Raw genomic sequence first — 18854 nt, 5'->3', positions numbered from 1 at the left:
TAATTTCAAATACTAATATCCAACAGACTGTAATCAATACACAACATCTAATAATATTTCCTGTACTCACCCAAGTGACAGAGACCAGCATGCCCTGCCAAACCCACCCACAGCCAACTCATTTTAAGCACAACCGATGTATCCCTGCCTTTTTTCCTTTCTGACCAATCCAAAGCTTTCAGTAGTCCAACAACTTTATGGTGCTTCATATAGATTTTCTTCAAATTTGATACATAGAGAAGTCTTCATCATTATCTGCACACCCCACTTCCGGTTTCCCCCAAACTTTTCTTTTCTTTTCTTTTCTTTGTTTTTTTTTTTCCCTGGTAACACCAGAAGAATCTTTACCCTTCTCCCATCCACATAACCTTTCTCCCTCTGACTATTATTAACCTCCCTTCTCTTCAGGGCCACAGCCACCACCCTTCCCTCCCCTCCCCCTCCCCTTCTCCCATCCCCCTCCCCCATATTCTTCTCTACCACCTTTGATTCCTCATGGCCCTTGAAGCCATTTCTTAGAGGGCTTGCTTTAACCTCTGGGTCCTTTGAGGTTTGTGTTCTAGCTGCACTTTCTAGTTGTTTTCTTTTTCTCTCCCCATCTTCTTCACTTGCTTGCATCTTCTCCCTCTCATACTGAACCTTGACTGAACCTTCCTGGCTCTTGGGCTCTTTATTGCTTAAACGTCACATATGAATCATATTTACTTTCCCTTTCTCGTGAACTGATCTCTCTGCACTTCTCTGCTTCTCTCAAGATATTGTTCCACTGTTCCTCCTCTTTTTCTCCTCACCTTCTTAACTTCCTTTAGTAATTACTTGTGTTTTATTTCTCCCAAGAAAAACAAAAAGAAAAGGAAAAGAAAAAACTTTCACCATCTTTTGAGCTACTTAGATATTAGCTCAAGCTGCCAGGTCTCAAGTTTCAGTTTGCTGCGGTATTCTGTGTTCTTATGTGGTCTGTTCTATGAAATCCCTGCTCTTCTATGCTTGCTTAATGTTTTCTCCCTTGGTGCTCATTTCTTAGACCTCTAAAACATTTGTTCTTCTATATTCTCTTCATCTTGGCTCCTTTTATCTTCCTCATTCTTCTTTACTTTCTCTTCCCAATGCCACAATCTTACTTCCCACTTCGGTGGGAGAGTACCGGGGACCAGTGGTGGTATGCCTCCCCCATTGACTGGGCAGCAGCCAATGGCCACTATGACCTGGTCCGGGAGCTCCTCCACCTTGATGCCAACCTCCTCATCAAGCTCACCTCCCTCCGCCGGATCCGGCGGCTCGAAACGGTCTGGGATGATGATGCCCGTTTCGTCGATGCTGCGAAATGTCGGTCCTTTGTCGCCCGAAGCCTCCTTCTCGAGTGCGAGACGAAGAACCGAAAGAATACTCTGATTCGAGCTGGATATGGTGGTTGGCTGCTCTACACTGCAGCCTCAGCAGGGGATATTAGCTTTGTTCAAGAGTTGCTGGAGAGAGCGCCACTGTTAGTCTTTGGAGAAGGAGAGTATGGTGTGACTGATATATTTTACGCCGCGGCGAGGAGCAAGAATTCTGAGGTTTTTAGGCTACTGTTTGACTCTGCGGTGTCTCCGAGGAGCTTGGGAGGTGGCAGCGGCGGAGAGGCGGCGGATGGGTCGGGTGGGAGTATTTCGATTTTTAAGTGGGAGATGGTGAACAGGGCTGTTCATGCTGCTGCTAGAGGAGGGAACTTGGAGATCCTGAAAGAGCTTCTTGAGGACTGCTCTGATGTCTTAGCTTATAGAGATGTTCAAGGATCTACCATCTTGCATGCTGCTGCTGGCAGAGGGCAAGTTGAGGTGATACTGCTTCGACTCTTTGGATTATCTAGCTGAATTGATTTAGTGTTGACTTATGGTCCATATCAGCATTTTGCTTAAAGTAGTGCTTTTCCAGTAAATTTTTCTTGAGATGTGTTTGCTTCGACATTCTCTGTATTGTTTTTGATATGTTAAAATAATAGTTTGAATAACAATAATGATAATGATAAATGTGAATAAATGAATACAGTTTAAATGGTAGTGCTTTCTCCTTGTCTGAAGGGTTGCAAATCGGCAGCAATAGATTTGCCATCTCATGATTTTGGGTTTTAGACTGTTGATTTTGGTTGGAGGTGTAGCCCTCTAATCATTTTATTTCCTTGCTGAAATAACTTCTTTGTTTCTTTCATATTTTTATGTACAAAAAGAATCTGATATGCTCCATTATTAATAACATGTAATGATACTTGGATAATGTCTGGTAAGTTTATTGTCGATTAAATACCTTCTTTGATATGAAGAACTGGCAATTCTTTCTTAGGATTTTATATCATGTGTGTGTATGTATGTATATAGTACGTTTGTGCGTATGTACGTAGACTTGGTTGTTCCTACTGTTAAATGACAACAAATGCCCTTCCAATGTAAAACATCAGAGGTTATTTTGGTTTCGTCTGCCTATTCTTTCTACCAAACTACCAAGCTGTTTAATATCAGTTCTAGAATATCCTTTTTTTGTTGGTCATACATTTTTTTTTCTCCCTCAAGTCAATTGATGCAGACCTCAAAATATCGGGCTGTTATTTTGGAACTTGCCTCATTAGTAATTTTGCTTTTGTTTCATCCTAGGCCTTGTACTGATTGTTAGTCGCTAATGTTGATACTGAAGATGCTAAATTTCCTGAGTGTGTAGCTGCCAGCAAACTTATTTTGTGAACTATTTATCTGAAACATTTTCTTAAAACATTTGTAATTTTAGATGGATCATCAAGCAACTGTTTGGTGGTGCTGTTGGAAAATCAGTATCAGCATTTAGTTGCTGATATTATTTGCAGTAGAAGCCTCACAATAAACATACAATAGACAGAAAAAAATATAAAAACTAGTGGAACTGATCGACAAAACCATCTCCCAGCCAAATGTAACAAGGCTATAGAACCAATTATCTAATGAAGTAGGTGAACTGAGTATTTAAGCTGCATAAGCTGCAATCTAGTAGTATTAATTTCATCATTCTATCAACTTTAGTCTCTAAAACATGGAAGGGATGTGAACATGAGCATATTCCCAGCACGGCTATATAAAGAGGGATAAAAAAGAACAAAACTATGGTCATGTTACTCTCATGATTCTGTAAACTATTAGTTTCTTATTAGAAACACGAGGTTATAAATCCAAAACCAGGAATTTGGCATATTTTGAGCATCCATTAATGAGTGATGAGCTGATAGTTAGGTTGAATTTAAGTGCCCACGTACAATTTTCCTTCTTGTTCTTTTTCTTTTCTGTTCATATTTTCTAGATAAAGTGATTATGTGTTGATGTGAAAGTGAAGAAACAAATGAAGCAGATGAAAACTATTCAGCCTCTAGTATCATACTGGAAATCTGCAGCATGGTCGGCTACAAGGGGGAGGTTTTGTCAACATCAATAAGAAGTAAGAACTAAATGAAGATACAAAAATTGTTGCATGTGAACACCGAAGAAAATACAAACGCATGCAAGATCTAAGCATAGAGGTTAGCATGTGCATTTAACTAAGGTTTCTCATGTGACATCTGATCTTTTTAGCTGTGCAATTGATGAGACCATAATTACTTCAATACCCATGATTCTAAATAGTTTATTTTTGAACTGTGAAGGCTATTTGACTATCTGAGGGCTGAGGCAAATGCCTCTGGAGGTTTACGGGTTAAATAATTTTGTAAAATCACAATAGTTCACTATTTTTAGAATTTGTAATAGGAGGAAAGGATGTGGATCAAACTCTAATTGGCAAAACTTCAGTGTTTCAAATTTATTTTGTTTTTGTAAATTGCATCCTGTGCCATGCTTGTGCCAAATTGCATAGTAGTGTGAAAATTATGTTTCTTCGAAGAAAATGCAATAGGATTTTACATCATTGAATAAAAGATAAATTGCTTATTCTAATAAAGGACTTCTCTTCCAAAACTGGGGGAGATTCTTGAGCTCTCATAATATGAGGTACTTCCTCCGTGTTTTGGATATGCTACTCCTTTGAATTAATTGCATGGTTCATTGTTTGAGCCTCTATCCTTTTGCATTGCTTATTCTTTATGGGAATTCTTCACTATTATGCTTTCTGTATTATTTAGAAGATTTCCTTATGTCAAGTATTACAAAGTTAAGTTTCCAAAACAAATTCATTTAAGTGCAAACTTAGAGGAGGTGTCAAATACATATCATCGGCATCCCATTGAGAAACACTTACCATGAATTTTCATTTGAAATTAATTTCTTATTAACTTTAATCAATCCAAACTAATTGTGCAGATAGTTAAGGATCTAGTGCAATCTTACGATATAATCAGTGCTCGAGATAATCAAGGGAACACAGCACTGCACGTGGCAGCCTTTCGAGGACACTTGTCAGTTGTGGAAGCCTTAATTACTGCATCTCCATCATCCTCCACTTTGTCAAATAATGCTGGAGATACTTTTCTTCATATGGCCGTGGCAGGTTTCAGAACTCCTGGTTTCCGAAGGCTTGACCGACAAATGGAGCTCGTGAAGCAGCTGGTTTCTGGAACTATTGCAAATATTCAAGAAATCATCAATCTCAGGAATAATGATGGAAGGACAGCCCTTCACATGGCTGTGATTGGTAATATGCACTCTAACCTTGTTGAACTCTTGATGACTGTCCGATCAATCAACCTAAACATTCGAGATGCTGATGGTCTGACACCATTGGATCTACTCCGACAACACCCACGATCAGCATCTTCTGAAATACTGATTAAACAATTGATTTCGGCTGGAGGAATCTCAAATTCAAAGGATTGCATGGCAAGATCAGCCATTGCTTCCCACATAAAGATGCAAGGTATTGGAAGCAGCCCAGGTACCTCTTTTAGAATCTCGGATGCAGAGATATTCTTGTATGCAGGTATTGAAGCATCAGAAGCCAGTGGAAGGCCTAGCTCATGCTCAAGTGTTAGCAGGAGTGAACTTCTAAATTTTGGCACCATTGATGAAAACCAAGAGTTCTCAGACAAGAAGAAACAAAATCCTGTTAACAGTGCAGCAAGGCGTCTCATGATTTTTCTCAGGTGGCCTCGTCGGAAGGAGAAGAAAACTGATACACCAAAGAAATTGGGAGATGATGACTCACTGGACTCCTTGAAGAAATGGAGCGAGCATGAGGAGACACCAACTCCCCTTCGACAGCGATTCTCCAGGGGAACATCACTCCTGAACAACAAGCGAACTCTTTCTGTTAGGAGTTCCATTCCAAGTCCAACCACAAAGAAGAAATTTGCTGCAGGTTTAATGCATGGGGTAATTCAAACCATGCCGCACCTGGCTCCTCCAACACGGTATCCATCTGGTTCTTTCCCAAAGTCATCGATGTCATCCCCCTCGTCAGATAAACAAAAGGGCATCTGTGGAGAGAATGAGCCCAGTGCTGGTGCCTCCTGCTCAAATTCATCAGTTACTGGAGGTAGCATGACAGAGAACACACCACAGAAATCTGGTTTTGTGAATGCTAGACTAATGAATCAGTACTTCTGTTTTGGTGCACAAGGCCTGACAATGGAGGATTCAGTCAATGGACAGAGATCAAATCGGACATTTAAACGCTCAGTTCTGTCAGTTGCTTGATAGACCGGACGAAAGATATGTAGTTTGTGGGGTATCTATGTATTTGGCATGGTCATCGCTCTGTTGGCCGGTATTACTAAGTGTGTTTTATCAGCAAGGTGTGTTAGCTTTTCCCAAGAGCACCTATGTTGCATGTTTGCATCTAGGTATGTGTGTAGCTTTCTGCATGAACCATGTCTAACTTCTGTTAATATCTAGAGTGAATGTTAATATGAAACCATCAGTATTACTCTGATTACAACATTTCAGGTGTTCATGCACTTTGTATTAGCCAGATGGTTGTGGATTGGTTACTTGGACTTTGCATGTTTCTCTAAGCAGTTGCATCACAGAAGCAGTGAATTGAAGACCCTTGAGTTCAAACTGGCTCCACAGCAGGTCCTCAGAAATCCCCGTTGGACTATTTTCTATCATGCTTGGTGGGAGTTTCACACCAAAATCCACAATGATTTCAGTACTTTCGGAGCTTAAATGATGCCTTAAAGGCTGACTGGGTAACAGATATGGTTAACTCCTATCTCTTGTTGATTCAATTTTCAGAATCTAGGTTCTTACCTATGAAGCGCAATGGAAATAGGGATTGTTCATCCATAACTTTGCATAGCATAGCAGTATTAGCTGGAAAAAATAATTCAGTTTACCACAAACAAGAAGTTTTCAACCAGAAGTTATCATTTCAAGCTGTTGATGCCAGTCTCATTCCATATTGCGCTTATAAAAAAAGCACTATCTGGTAATATTGATCTACATCCTTGACCCAATGACAACACTCAATGATGGAACCCCTGGAATCCTGGCATTTTATATTCTGATAATTTGATACATAGGCACAAACATAGAATAAGGGGCCTGATGAATTCTGTGCCGAGGTCATTGAGCAGGCTTGAAGATACTGATAGGAACAACACCAATGAGGATATACAATGTTTTGGTATCTGATGCATTTAAACATCCATGAGATTGAAGTCCTGGTTTCTATCAGTGTTTCTGCAAGAAGCAAGTTGGTCCTCCACTTGATAGGGTCTCACTTACCCTCCATGAAGCATGTCATGTTCCACTTCAGCTACAAAATCGATCTTTGGGCATAAATGATAAGGCTGCATCGTTGAGAGTTTCGGATGATGGTGTTGTAGGTACCTACCATGCATCTAAATCATGGTTCTTTACAGATGTCTCATCCTTGCAGGACTACAACCATGGGTACTGGCTAACTACTTTTCTCTCGTGACTTTGAAGCTTAGATGCACCATTACCACCACCAACCCTTCCTCACATTGTTTTCAACGCAGCTAGCTGATCTAGATCTTATGCCCCAACAAACTGGATTTCCTTATCATAGTTTTTGCCATCATTTTTTACTAGTTTCTTGAACTACCAACGCTAGCCATACACTAAAGAGTATGTTGAAGCCTGAGCAATCTAAGTATAACAAATATAGTGAAATATGTGTACAATAAATATGAACAAAATAAAATACATAAATGAAAGGAAAAACATCTAGTCTGGGAGTTTGTTCTTGACGTTGCTTTCTACTTCCCTTCTTGCTTCCATATCTCCATTTTTTTTTTTTGTTTTGCTCCCTTTCTCAAATCAAGTAAAAGATGCAATCAGTCCATCCCCTCCCTCCAATCGTACGCAGAGACGAAATGTTGCAAGCTTGAAGTGTTGCCAGCCGCCAACATCTGCAAGCAGAGCTGTCAGCCGTTTCAAGACTATACTTCACAAGCAGAGGAAGATCTGTCAACCTATTGGAGGAGCATCATGCAGGTACCGAAACAAAAGCAAGGCTCGATAATTTACAGAAAACAACTAACAAACGATATAAAGACAGTATCATGAAAAAGCTTACCAAAGGGAAGAAGAGGGTTTTAATATTTTCATATAGGAGCATATAAACTTTCGTGCACATATTATTCAAGTGATTTATCTTCAATAAAAATGCAGATTCCACAAGTAAGATAAGGCTTGGCTGAAAAATATTTTTCAACTTTTCCCAGTCCACAACCAATTCCAGCAAGTCATCTTGAAAAATCTAGCCTTCCTGTGAATATTTCTCATTTCAAAATTCCACAACAGATCGAGGCGATGCCAGAATAATCTAAACTCACCACGCCCATATCCTATACAAATTGTGTAAAAAAATTCAGTCCTGGTTGCCTAAGATGTTTTAGCTACCCAATGATCCATCTTCACTTGCTATCGGTGAAATCTGCATCAATCACATCCCCACCATCATCTGGTCCCTTGCCAGTGGAGCCTGCAGACCCAGCATCAGCCCCAGGAGCTGGACCGGCCCCAGCAGCTCCAGGCTGGTTGTAGAGCGACTGCCCAAGCTGCATCACCTCCTGGTTGAGGGCAGCCATGGCATCTTTCATGCTCTGGGTAGATCCTCCTGCGATGGCATCTTTAAGCTCCTTAAGCTTTGCCTCCACCTTTTCTTTGACAGCAGCTGGAACTTTGTCTCCCAGCTCCTTCAATTGCTTCTCAGTCTGGTACACCACTGACTCCGACTGGTTCTTGGTGTCAATGGCATCCCTCTTCTCCTTGTCCTCCTTGGCGTACCTCTCAGCTTCCTTCACCATTCTATCCACCTGCATAGTTCCCAAAAAAGAAAGAAAAAAAAATTATTATTTAACTATGCTCAGCTTCAGGATAAATATCAATGACTAAACGTAAATATCAATGACTAAACGTACTTGTTGCCGAGAGTTCAAAAATGTGAAACAAGCATTTTCTATTTTACATAGCCAATGCGCGAAGTTGCGAACAGGTGCATATAAACAAATTTTAAAGGACACATCCTATGCCAACCTTTTCAAATGATTTTAGCAGCACTAGTGGGCAACACAAAAATACATGACATCAGATGATATTATTGCAAATTCAGAGGAGAAAACTTGAACACGTGAAATCACAATTAAGCAAGAGATCAAATGAAACGATTTTCACCAAAACAAAGCCTGTCTCAGATTCACTTGGATTATTGCTAGAAATATCAAACAATGAGTTTTTGAGGCAATAGTGGCATAATTATCAAAATAAAAGGTAAGTATCAAAACAAAAAGGCCAATCAATATGATAAAGTATAATAGCTACTCTCCAACAACACCAATGGAAACACCAGATCTTTAATACACGACAGAGCCTCCATATGCAATCTGAAGTATGAAAGTATAGTTATCTTCACGTGGTACTTGAAGAAAGCATACCTCATCACCAGGCAATGTGCTAGCGCCAGTTATCGTGATGTCTTGCTTCTTCCCAGTGCCTTTGTCTACAGCAGTAACTGAGAGAATACCATTGGCATCAATATCAAACTTGACTTCAATTTGCGGGACTCCCCGTGGGGCTGGGGGAATTCCATCAAGACGGAAGCTTCCTAGTGATTTGTTGTCCCTCACAAACTCTCTTTCACCCTGAAGAACATTTATCTCAACACTTGTCTGCCCATCTGCAGCAGTAGAGAAGACCTCCGATTTGGAGGTGGGCAATGTGGTGTTCCTTGGGATGATCTTTGTCATCACTCCACCCAGAGTCTCCAGACCAAGAGATAGTGGTGTAACATCCAGAAGAACAATGTCACTGACATCTCCAGCCAAAACACCAGCCTGAAACAGAAAAAATGAATTATGAATAAGTCAGTCATCCCAGATGAGAAATATTGAAAGGAACTAGCTAACAGATTAGTTTCAGCAAAACTTGCACAAAGGCAAGCAACCACCTAGATTGTACCATATTTATAGTAATTGGGAAAAGAGCAGGTCACTGTTTTGCAAAACCATTTGAGAAATTGATGGATGCATATCAACCCACAAAGTTCATAGCATGTCAGTAATTCAAAAGTACATCTCTACATAGCAGCGATATAAGGTGTCTATTAGACCTATTATGCTATTTAAAACATGGTTCATCATTAAAATTATTTTTCAATTTTAGTATTTTCCAGAGTTTGTGGCATGAGGTCATGAACTAGGATGCATCTTTTAGTAATACATACCAGCAGCAACAACAAGAATATCTATCTAATGAAGATATCTGTAAGAGCAAAGCATGATTCCTCTGCTGTTCAAAAGATAACAGACTTTTATAGAATATAGTTAGGTCAGAGGATGAAAACATCATACAAACAAAACTATATTAAAAAATATATTTTGTATTTCTTTCTGTACTTTTATGAGCTTGCATGTCTTCCAATGCAAATATCATATCGAATCTTTTATAATTTAAACAGCATTTTTCACCTCAATGTCCCTAACATTGTCATGATAGGCATAATTTGTAATCTAGAATGAAGATACCATACCGCTTTACATAGTTTATACAAGAAATAATAAAATAAATAACCATCAATCAGTACAAGTTTTGTGCTACAGAAAATTAATCCCTTATCGTACTACTTGAAGCAACAACGATTCAATAACATGTAGTGATATTGATTTACCTACCTAGTAGCAGTTGTCAATAAAGATGAATAGCAAAGCATAAGAAATGTTCCAGCTTAGGACAAAATGCCATATGGCTCTGGTTAAAGAAGAAAGATAAATCCAACAGAAATTATCTGCATAGCTTACTAACTAGTAAATTGAACAAATTATTATTTTTAGGCCTTTTAACAAATAATTGCACAAGTAACATGGTGAGCAGGTTCAGATCAAATACTGACCTGAACAGCAGCCCCTAAGGCAACAACTTCATCAGGGTTGACTGTAACATTTGGCTCCTTTCCTGTCATCTTCTTAACAAGTTCCTGAACAGCTGGAATACGGGTTGATCCACCCACAAGTATCACCTCATCGATATCCTTGAATGAAAGTTTTGCATCTTTTAAGGCATTATCTACCGGAGTTCTAAGTCTAAAAAAAGACAACAAAAGAAGGTATAAGCATCAAATATGTTAAATATACAGACAAATGTCTAGAAGCAAGATGGAATGGAGAACATAAACAGTCCAATATTTAACACTTGGCATGCTTGGTACATACCTAAAGTTATTAACTTTAATCAAAGAGCAGATATCACCAAATAGAAAGAAGTGATGTTTTCTAGCAAAGTATGACTTCATCATGGACAAAAATTAAAGAGCTGAGATCACCAAATAGAAAGAAGTGATGATTTCTAAAAAAGTAATTATTCAAAAAAAATTTAAAAAAATCAAGGAAATAAATAGAAAGCAAATAACCATCTAGTCAATATTTTCTTAATGTCTCCACAACAACAAAAGATAAGTCATACCTGTCAAGAAGGTCAGAACACAATTCCTCAAATTTAGCCCTTGTAATGGTTGTCTCAATATGCTTGGGGCCATCAGCAGTTGCAGTAATGAATGGCAGACTGACAAACAGTATTAATATTTCTTGCATTAGGAAGAGTTACAAAAGATAGAGATCAAGAGAGTTTAACACGTAAATCAAAAAGGAAATTGAAGTGACATAAGAATCTAACCTAATGTTTGTTTGCGTCAAGGATGATAGTTCCATCTTAGCCTTCTCCGCTGTCTCAGTTAGTCGCTGAAGAGCTTGTTTGTCTTTCAAAAGATCAATGCCTTCATCTCTCTTAAAGTTACCAGCAAGCCAATCAACAACCCTCTGCAGAAAGTGAGAAAAATAAGCATTTTTTTGGGTAACACAATGCACATATAGGTCAATTGCTGTAAGCGCACTAAATACTGTCAGATTACATGAGCGAAGCATCTGCATGGATGCTGTTTAGGGTGTATACCACCATATGTGAGTTTAATTTTGGCCATTTAAACACACTAAATTTTAGCTACCTTAGCAAAGAATTATCAATGTAAATAAAGGTTTAGAATCTGTCAATGACATATTACAACGAGTAGAAAACATATTAGAACATCCAGTAACTGAAACAAATTTGGACAAGGATACATGAATTTCATAGAACAATGAACAATATTTAATAGAACCATATTAGGGACAAACATATTAGCTTCAACAAACAAAAGAAAAAGAGAGAGAGAGAAGGGGTGGAGTTGTTTATCGGGATGATGTGTTAAATGGACCACATGTTGTGGAAGTAAAAGAAAGGGTAAGACTCCTAGGAAACCCAGCTAGAAGTAGTCAGAAAGGACATCTAGGCGGAAGCTAATGGCATATTAAAAAAATGTTTATGAAACTTCACAGAACAAAGATGTGTGCATTAGAAACCAATGAAAAAGAAAAAGTTTTCACCTATTTAGCTCCAAGTAAATAATGAAAGAGCTATAAACATGGCAGTTGAGCATGGCAGGTAACAAATAATTGACACTGCAAATTATATGTCACAAATCCATATATCATCAGATAACACCTGGCGGGTCTTCTGATTGATGCATGAAAATCTGACTCCTTGAAGAATGATGTTTACTCAAACAGAGATCATACAAAAACAAGGCACTGCATAACTTAATGAAAAGAATCATATTGTGTGATCACTGAAAAGTTTTACCTCCAGTGGCAGAAAGTTTCATAAATGACACATACATGCAGTACAATGAAATATGAGATGGTCTGGAATGTGCACATGCACACATACAAGTACATCAAGTAGTCAAACTGAGCAAGCTAGCACCAAAGTCTTGATTATTGTGATATTAAGTCACAATGGAAGAACTAACCTTGTCAAAGTCATCACCACCAAGATGTGTGTCTCCAGATGTAGAGAGCACCTCAAACACACCATCTCCAACCTCAAGAACTGCAGCAAAATGTTATAAAAGCAATTACTGTAAGGTAATGTAAGTTCTGCAAAATGCTATACAAGGCTATTCACTACATCCAAATAGTCAACATCTCTTTAAAAATAGTTAACAGCATTTAACTTGTTACTTATCTGTATTAGAGAAAATATGTTGTCAAACATATTTCTAGAGACTCCATGCAAAAGTATGTGCCGTCAGATAGCACCTAATTCATGTTTGATTGATTAGTGAGATGTATGTGTCATCAGGTAACCAGTAGCTCATGTTTCATTTCAACTATTACTTCCTAATGTTGTAACCTTTATGAATCTTCTCACTGAAATGCGGAAACTTGAGGAAAACTGTCAAACTTACCAAAGCCAAAACTCTGTTGGCATCCGAGAACCAAAACCAAGTTTTGAACCTTTTTTCAACAGGACAAGGGTACAACAAGGCCAGAGTAAAACCAGCCCAAAGATATGCAAATGATGGGAACCCAGCTTTCAGAAACGTTTTCTACTCAAATACAATCTTGTTGACATTTTTCACAACGCAAATATTTTCAACTCCAGCACAATGTTGTTGACATTTTTCACAAGACAAACTAAACTCTAGGTTAAGAACCTCTTTAGCGAAAAACTAATTAATCATATAATACTCGACTTTCAGCTCAGCTTGTTTAAGTTCTGTACCAATATAAATACTTATTACCTCACACATCATATCAGGAGCAAAATTTAAGTTCAATTTTAATTCCTTAACAATATATATCCAACGATAACAATTTCCCCTTTTAAGTGGACTTCTAGTTTATCTAATTCCTTATCCACGTATAACTTTACAACACATTGTTCACTATTCCCTTTCATCACAAGACCGCCCATACTTGTCCAATGTTATGAACTATTGATTGTGACTTAATGCTTATCTCTTCTCATAAGTTTATTTAAATATTGTTTTTAAATAACAAGCCCATAAAAAACTCAAAGTAATTAAAATTCCTGTGTTCCTATCTCCAAAACTTTGTGATATCCTCTGCTGGTTCTTCTAAAATCACCTGCTGAGCTAGAATATTCTATTTGATTGATTGTATTCAGAAGATCAAAACATCGAGCAACTCATTGAAGTATGTCAGAAATATGAAGCCAGTCTATCATATTTAGCATTGCAATAAAATAATGATCCTACAAAGATCTTATTGATCTCTGTTGGTGGGCAACAATCTGTACAATGTAGAAGTACAACAATGGAGACACCAGATAATTTTATGAACATATACAACATACCCTTCTAATATAGGAAATAACTAAAACTTAACATACCGAGCACACTTAATGCAGGTTTTTTATTCAAGGGAGCCAATGAACTGGAGATTTGAGAATTAGATTCCTGTACCATCATATATTCTATCATTATCATGCAAATTGGGAGATATACTCCCACTTATAGTGGGTACGCTTCTTTAATTTCACTCCCTAATGCTGACTGAAACTAGGGAGGTATCCAGCAAAGAGTGCATTATAATTTTATATAGGTGAGTATTCTGTTATTATGCAAATGTTATGAATTTTAAAATGCTTTAAAATTTTTGCTGTAGCTATTGGGTGTCATTTTGAAATTCAAAATGAACATGGGAACTTCAGTTTGAAAGCATGATAGAAAAATCACAAGTATTAGAACATTTTACAGGGCTTTTTTGTTGTTGTAAATTTTTTAGAACCTCATAATTATACATTTTTCATACTTGCATTGATTTCTCTCTAAAATAATATATGTAATAAGGCATAAAAATTGATTATTGAGGGACGCCCTTTTAAAGGTGGAATACACTATGAGATGGTGAAGCCCTTGAAGACAAAAGGGAGAGCTTTGAGTGAACGCATAGAGCAAGATCATTTTTAATAACATATGACCTACTCTCACAAAAACAGAAACATTCTTAAAGGAGAAATGTTCTGCAACAGAATAGAATCTTTCATGATTGCTCTCTTGTTAATCAAAAATGAAAATCAAATGGCAACTGAATCTATAATAATATGAGTAACAAAGAGCTTTTTTCTTTTTTCCTAGCTAAGGTCGCTTTCTTGATAAAAGCATTATCCTACTGTAACAAGACCGAATGCAAAAGCCAAACTATCCTTAGGCCCTCGACGATGTGCCGGCTAAACAATATAAAAACAATAAACAAAACAATTTTTTTTAACTGCAAATATATTTGCAACTGCTCCTCTGCAGCTAAAGCTTTAACTACTAATTTTAATTAATTCTATATCTTATAAGGTCTAGTATGCTTTCATAAAGACAACTCTCCAAATACAATTACATTCACCTACAATCTGCTTGTTGAAACTAAGGGAGGACATAGATGCATATCCACAAATAGGCAACTACAACATAGTGGACTTACCAATGCTTATTAACAACAACAATTAATTCAAAAATAAAATAAAAATGAGGAGAAATTTAGAGTTTGACTAGATTGTTTACCTGAAACATCAAAAGTACCACCTCCCAAGTCAAACACTAGAATTGTTTCATTGTTCTTCTTCTCAAAACCATATGCCAATGATGCAGCTGTGGGTTCATTGATAATACGAAGAACATCCAAACCAGCAATGCGACCAGCATCTTTTGTTGCTGTCCTTTGAGAGTCATTGAAGTATGCAGGCACTGTGACTACTGCTTTTGTAACCTTGTCATTTAAAAACTTAGATGCATCATCAACGAGCTTCCTTAAAACCTGGAGGCATGATGATTTTAAATGCTCAAGGTTAGCATAATAAATTAGATGCAATTTCAAGTTTCAACCCCTATACCATCATAAAAGAAACAACTTCTATGTACATTCTCAACTAGTGGCTAAAAGCTAACATATCTTAATCTAAAAGAACATTCAACTAAATTCAATGCAACTACAATAAGGATCAACTATGCAACCACAATAAGGGTCGACTAAAGTTCAAACCAACTTGTTTTAACCAGCACTGCAGATATAAAATTTGAAAGGAAGGTAACAAAATATAAGCTTCCATGATGTATGACATAAAGGTTAACTCTCAAACAGTTCAGATGAAAGAAACTATGTGACAGCTCAAATTAAAGAAACTATGTGACAGTTCAAATGAAAGAAACCATCTAGTATTACCAGGTATAACACGTGTAGATGCACATGGCTTCTGAAGTTGTTGGACTTGAGATAATTTGATCAAAATCTAAATTTTAAAAAGATTTGAAAATAATCAACTTATAATTAACTTTTTAATGTGTAACAAATCACCTTTTATTTCCTGATTTAAAAGCATTCTATCCAATGCTCTAAAATGTGATGTATGATGCTGCATATGCGAGTGCAGTCCCTTGACCACACTGCAGTTCCTAACATCCAATGCTATACAAGGTCATACTGCACATGGACTAAAAATATGTCCCACTTAGCACTGTATTAGCCACATATGCAACTGGCTTAAAACCATACAACTGCATATGTAAGCCCATTTAGCATGGTGAAGCTACATATACAACCCACTCTTATGTCGTCCCACATAGGTGCAGCACATTGAAGCTGATGGTCAGGTTTGATGTGGATTTCAGGTAGGCCTAATATGGCAATATTAGGTTAGTAGAGCTAAATTGTGGATTATACTATAACTATTGAGTATCAGATACCAAATAATAAGCACTAATTGCCGGTTTGTTATGGTTTTTATATTATACTCAGTATACTATATTTATTTTTAAAAAATTCAAATGTAGAGACCATGTATGCAGCCATATGTGGCCCGCATACTGCATATGCAGTATGCAGTCCCTTGACCACCTGCATACTGCAACTGCTTCTTAGAACACTGATTTTCTCTTCCTACTCCTAAAGGTTCCAAAAGTCCGAATACTCTAAAATTTCTTTTATAGAAGTTATTAAATATTCTCCTTTTTACTAAATTAAATTTTCCCTCACCTATTTGTTCAAAAGTTAGTATCACCGGGTTTCTTCCTACATATTGTGCTGACTCCTTTTATCACTCTTACTCTCAAAGCCTAGCAATGTTAGCATCCCTTCTTCTGAAGAAGTGTAGCATGAATTAAACTTTTTTAGAAAAGAAACCTAAGTAGAATTATTATAGGAATATTGTAAATATGCGAAAAGCAACCTGATTATGGTTATTTTGAAAAATACAATTATAGGGCTAATTTTGGTATGACAACTAAGAAATTAAGCTACTTATATATAGTTTCAAGACCAACAGACATAGAAATGAATCATTTATTATAAAGATATAAGGGAGAGCAAGTGAGTTCAAAAACAAAAATTGTTATGCTAACTACAAGGATGGTCCTTTGAACTCTAATTTATTAAAAAATGAAACACACCCTCAATATGCCCTTCTCAAAATGGTCATGTGCAAATAACCATTTAGGAGAAAACCAAACCCCATATGCAAAGCTAGTCTAAAAATTTATGAATATCAACAATTAGGCACATAGTCTGCGACTTAAGCAACACCGGAAGAGCTAATTCAGAAGAAAGCCAATGACAAACTAATAAGAATTCCGAGAGACCAAATCATCTAAGTTTTTAGCATCAATAAAGACAACACAATCTTAGTTCGCTTCTAAGAAACAGAAACCTTTGCAATACAACCTATATCACATTTCATATATAAATGACTACAAACTTTGACAAACTACAGCTATGAGCAAAACTGCCAAACGCTTAAGATACATATTGCAAGGTTAATAGTTAAAACAAGCGTGTAAGGAAGAAGAAAACGACCTGAGCAGAGATCTCCTCAGCAGCAAATTGCTTCCCGATGGCCGGGCACTCGAGCTTGACATTTCCATTCTCATCCTTCACGACACGATACGAGACCTGCTTCGACTCCTCATCGACCTCAGACATCTTCCTCCCAATAAACCGCTTCACCGAGAAGAAGGTATTCTCAGGATTCACCACGGCCTGCCGCTTCGCAATCTGTCCCACCAACCGGTCACCGTTCTTCGTATACGCCACGACGGACGGCGTGGTCCGCTGCCCCTCGGCGTTGGTCACGATCGTCGGCTTCCCGCCCTCCATGGCCGCCACCGCCGAGTTGGTGGTCCCCAGGTCGATCCCCACCACCTTCTCACTCACCACCCGGAGTGGACCCCCGTAGCCCCGGTTCCCCCTGCCGGCTCCCCTTCTTATACTGAGAAAAGCCCCATTGATGCCGTTCGAGTGGCGGTTGCCGAAAAAGAGAGATTTTGAGGAGGAGATTCGGGCGGAGGGCTTCCGGGAGGAGGGGAACGCCGCGGCGGAGCCAAGGACGTGGATCTGAGCGGACGAAGACGCCATTTTTGCGACGTGGGGAACCCCAAGCAGGAGGAATTCGACGAGGAAAAGGGTTCTAAAACCCTAACCCTAATTCGAAGTCGAGGAGAAGACAGGCGACAGTCGGGGGATAAGGGGCGAGTGGGGAAGAGGAGCTTTATGGTGGTTTGGTAAGGACACGTGGAAGGTTCTGGAAGGGTTAGGAAGGCCGAGGAGCTTCCTCGCGCTCGGGGAAGGAGTGTGATCGTTCTGCACGTGTGAAACGGAATAAATGGTGCAGAAGAAGTGAGGACGTGTTCAGTGGCAGAACCACTCCTTCCGGCGGTAGGGGTTTCGAGGAATGCCGCGCGCGTTCAAGGAGTAGAATGCGTTCGCCTTGATGCATATTGGATTGGATTCCACTGGAAATCACGCCGAGTATCTTCGTGGATTGATCCACATTAACCAGGGTTCCGGTTGTACCTTTCGCGTGAAAGAATGGTTCAACCGTCGGATTATGAAATATCCATTTTGAGATACGTGTAGATACATAAAAAAATAAAAAACTTTAAAAGCCGTATAAGATAAGACCTTGCAGCTAAAAAAAAAAAACAATCACCCTTTCATACGAAAAATACAATCCGAGCCACATGAACTGACCCATATAATCATGTGGGGCTAATTTTTTTTTATTTTTTTTGATAAATTAAAAAATTAATTAAAAATAATAATTAAATCATAAAAAAAATTAGATCAAATACGGATTGAATTAAAAAAATATTAAATCTAATTTATCTGTTTATTAAATAGATCAAATTTTTAAATCTGAATCTGATCTATTTAATAAACAATCATCCGATCCGATCTGTTTAATCTGTTAGTTAAACAAAAAATCTGTTTAACTGATCCGATCCAACCCATTTAACATATTTACTAAATAAATAAATAAATATTATAAAATATATTCCGGCTCGATTTTTGAAATATTAGTATCTAAAAATTAAAAAATAATCTACAATCTCTAGAAAACGCATAAACCAAATTTCGGACCAATTCTCCCATCTCCCATCAAAGAGAGACCAAGAAATGTTCGATCAAGCACGATATAATCATTAAAAGAAAAAATTTTATCGTTAATCGGAGAAGAGATGGTAGAGGTAAATTAGGATCAGAATCCTGGCTTGATTTCTCCTCAAATTAGAGAAAAAAACTAACAAAAATTATGATATAATCATAGTCGATCATGTGGAGAAAGGATCATTACCTCCCT

The 18854-nt window shown here is 37.9% G+C and overlaps 2 protein-coding genes and 1 non-coding gene across 3 annotated transcripts; 1 reads left to right on the top strand and 2 right to left on the bottom strand.

The window, feature by feature from the left end:
* The first annotated feature begins 390 nt into the window (after nt 1-390).
* Nucleotides 391-5867, top strand: LOC105051364 (uncharacterized). The gene is made up of 2 exons (XM_010931757.4): nt 391-1817; nt 4293-5867. Exons 1-2 carry the CDS (start codon nt 1107-1109, stop codon nt 5622-5624), a joined length of 2043 nt encoding a protein of 680 aa, XP_010930059.2. The 5' UTR covers nt 391-1106; the 3' UTR covers nt 5625-5867.
* A 1722-nt stretch (nt 5868-7589) lies between these two features.
* Nucleotides 7590-17758, bottom strand: LOC105051365 (stromal 70 kDa heat shock-related protein, chloroplastic). The gene is made up of 8 exons (XM_010931758.4): nt 17072-17758; nt 14788-15040; nt 12238-12317; nt 11067-11209; nt 10857-10955; nt 10288-10477; nt 8834-9232; nt 7590-8215 (listed from the first exon to the last, which is right to left on the bottom strand). Exons 1-8 carry the CDS (start codon nt 17627-17629, stop codon nt 7814-7816), a joined length of 2124 nt encoding a protein of 707 aa, XP_010930060.2. The 5' UTR covers nt 17630-17758; the 3' UTR covers nt 7590-7813.
* A 989-nt stretch (nt 17759-18747) lies between these two features.
* Nucleotides 18748-18854, bottom strand: LOC114914536 (small nucleolar RNA Z103). The gene has a single exon (XR_003801881.2). It is a non-coding gene; the product is annotated as a small nucleolar RNA Z103 (small nucleolar RNA).

Source organism: Elaeis guineensis, chromosome 9 (genome assembly GCF_000442705.2).
Source record: "Elaeis guineensis isolate ETL-2024a chromosome 9, EG11, whole genome shotgun sequence".
In the NCBI taxonomy this organism is placed as follows: domain Eukaryota; kingdom Viridiplantae; phylum Streptophyta; class Magnoliopsida; order Arecales; family Arecaceae; genus Elaeis; species Elaeis guineensis.
This window is presented reverse-complemented; position numbering and strand designations above follow the sequence as displayed.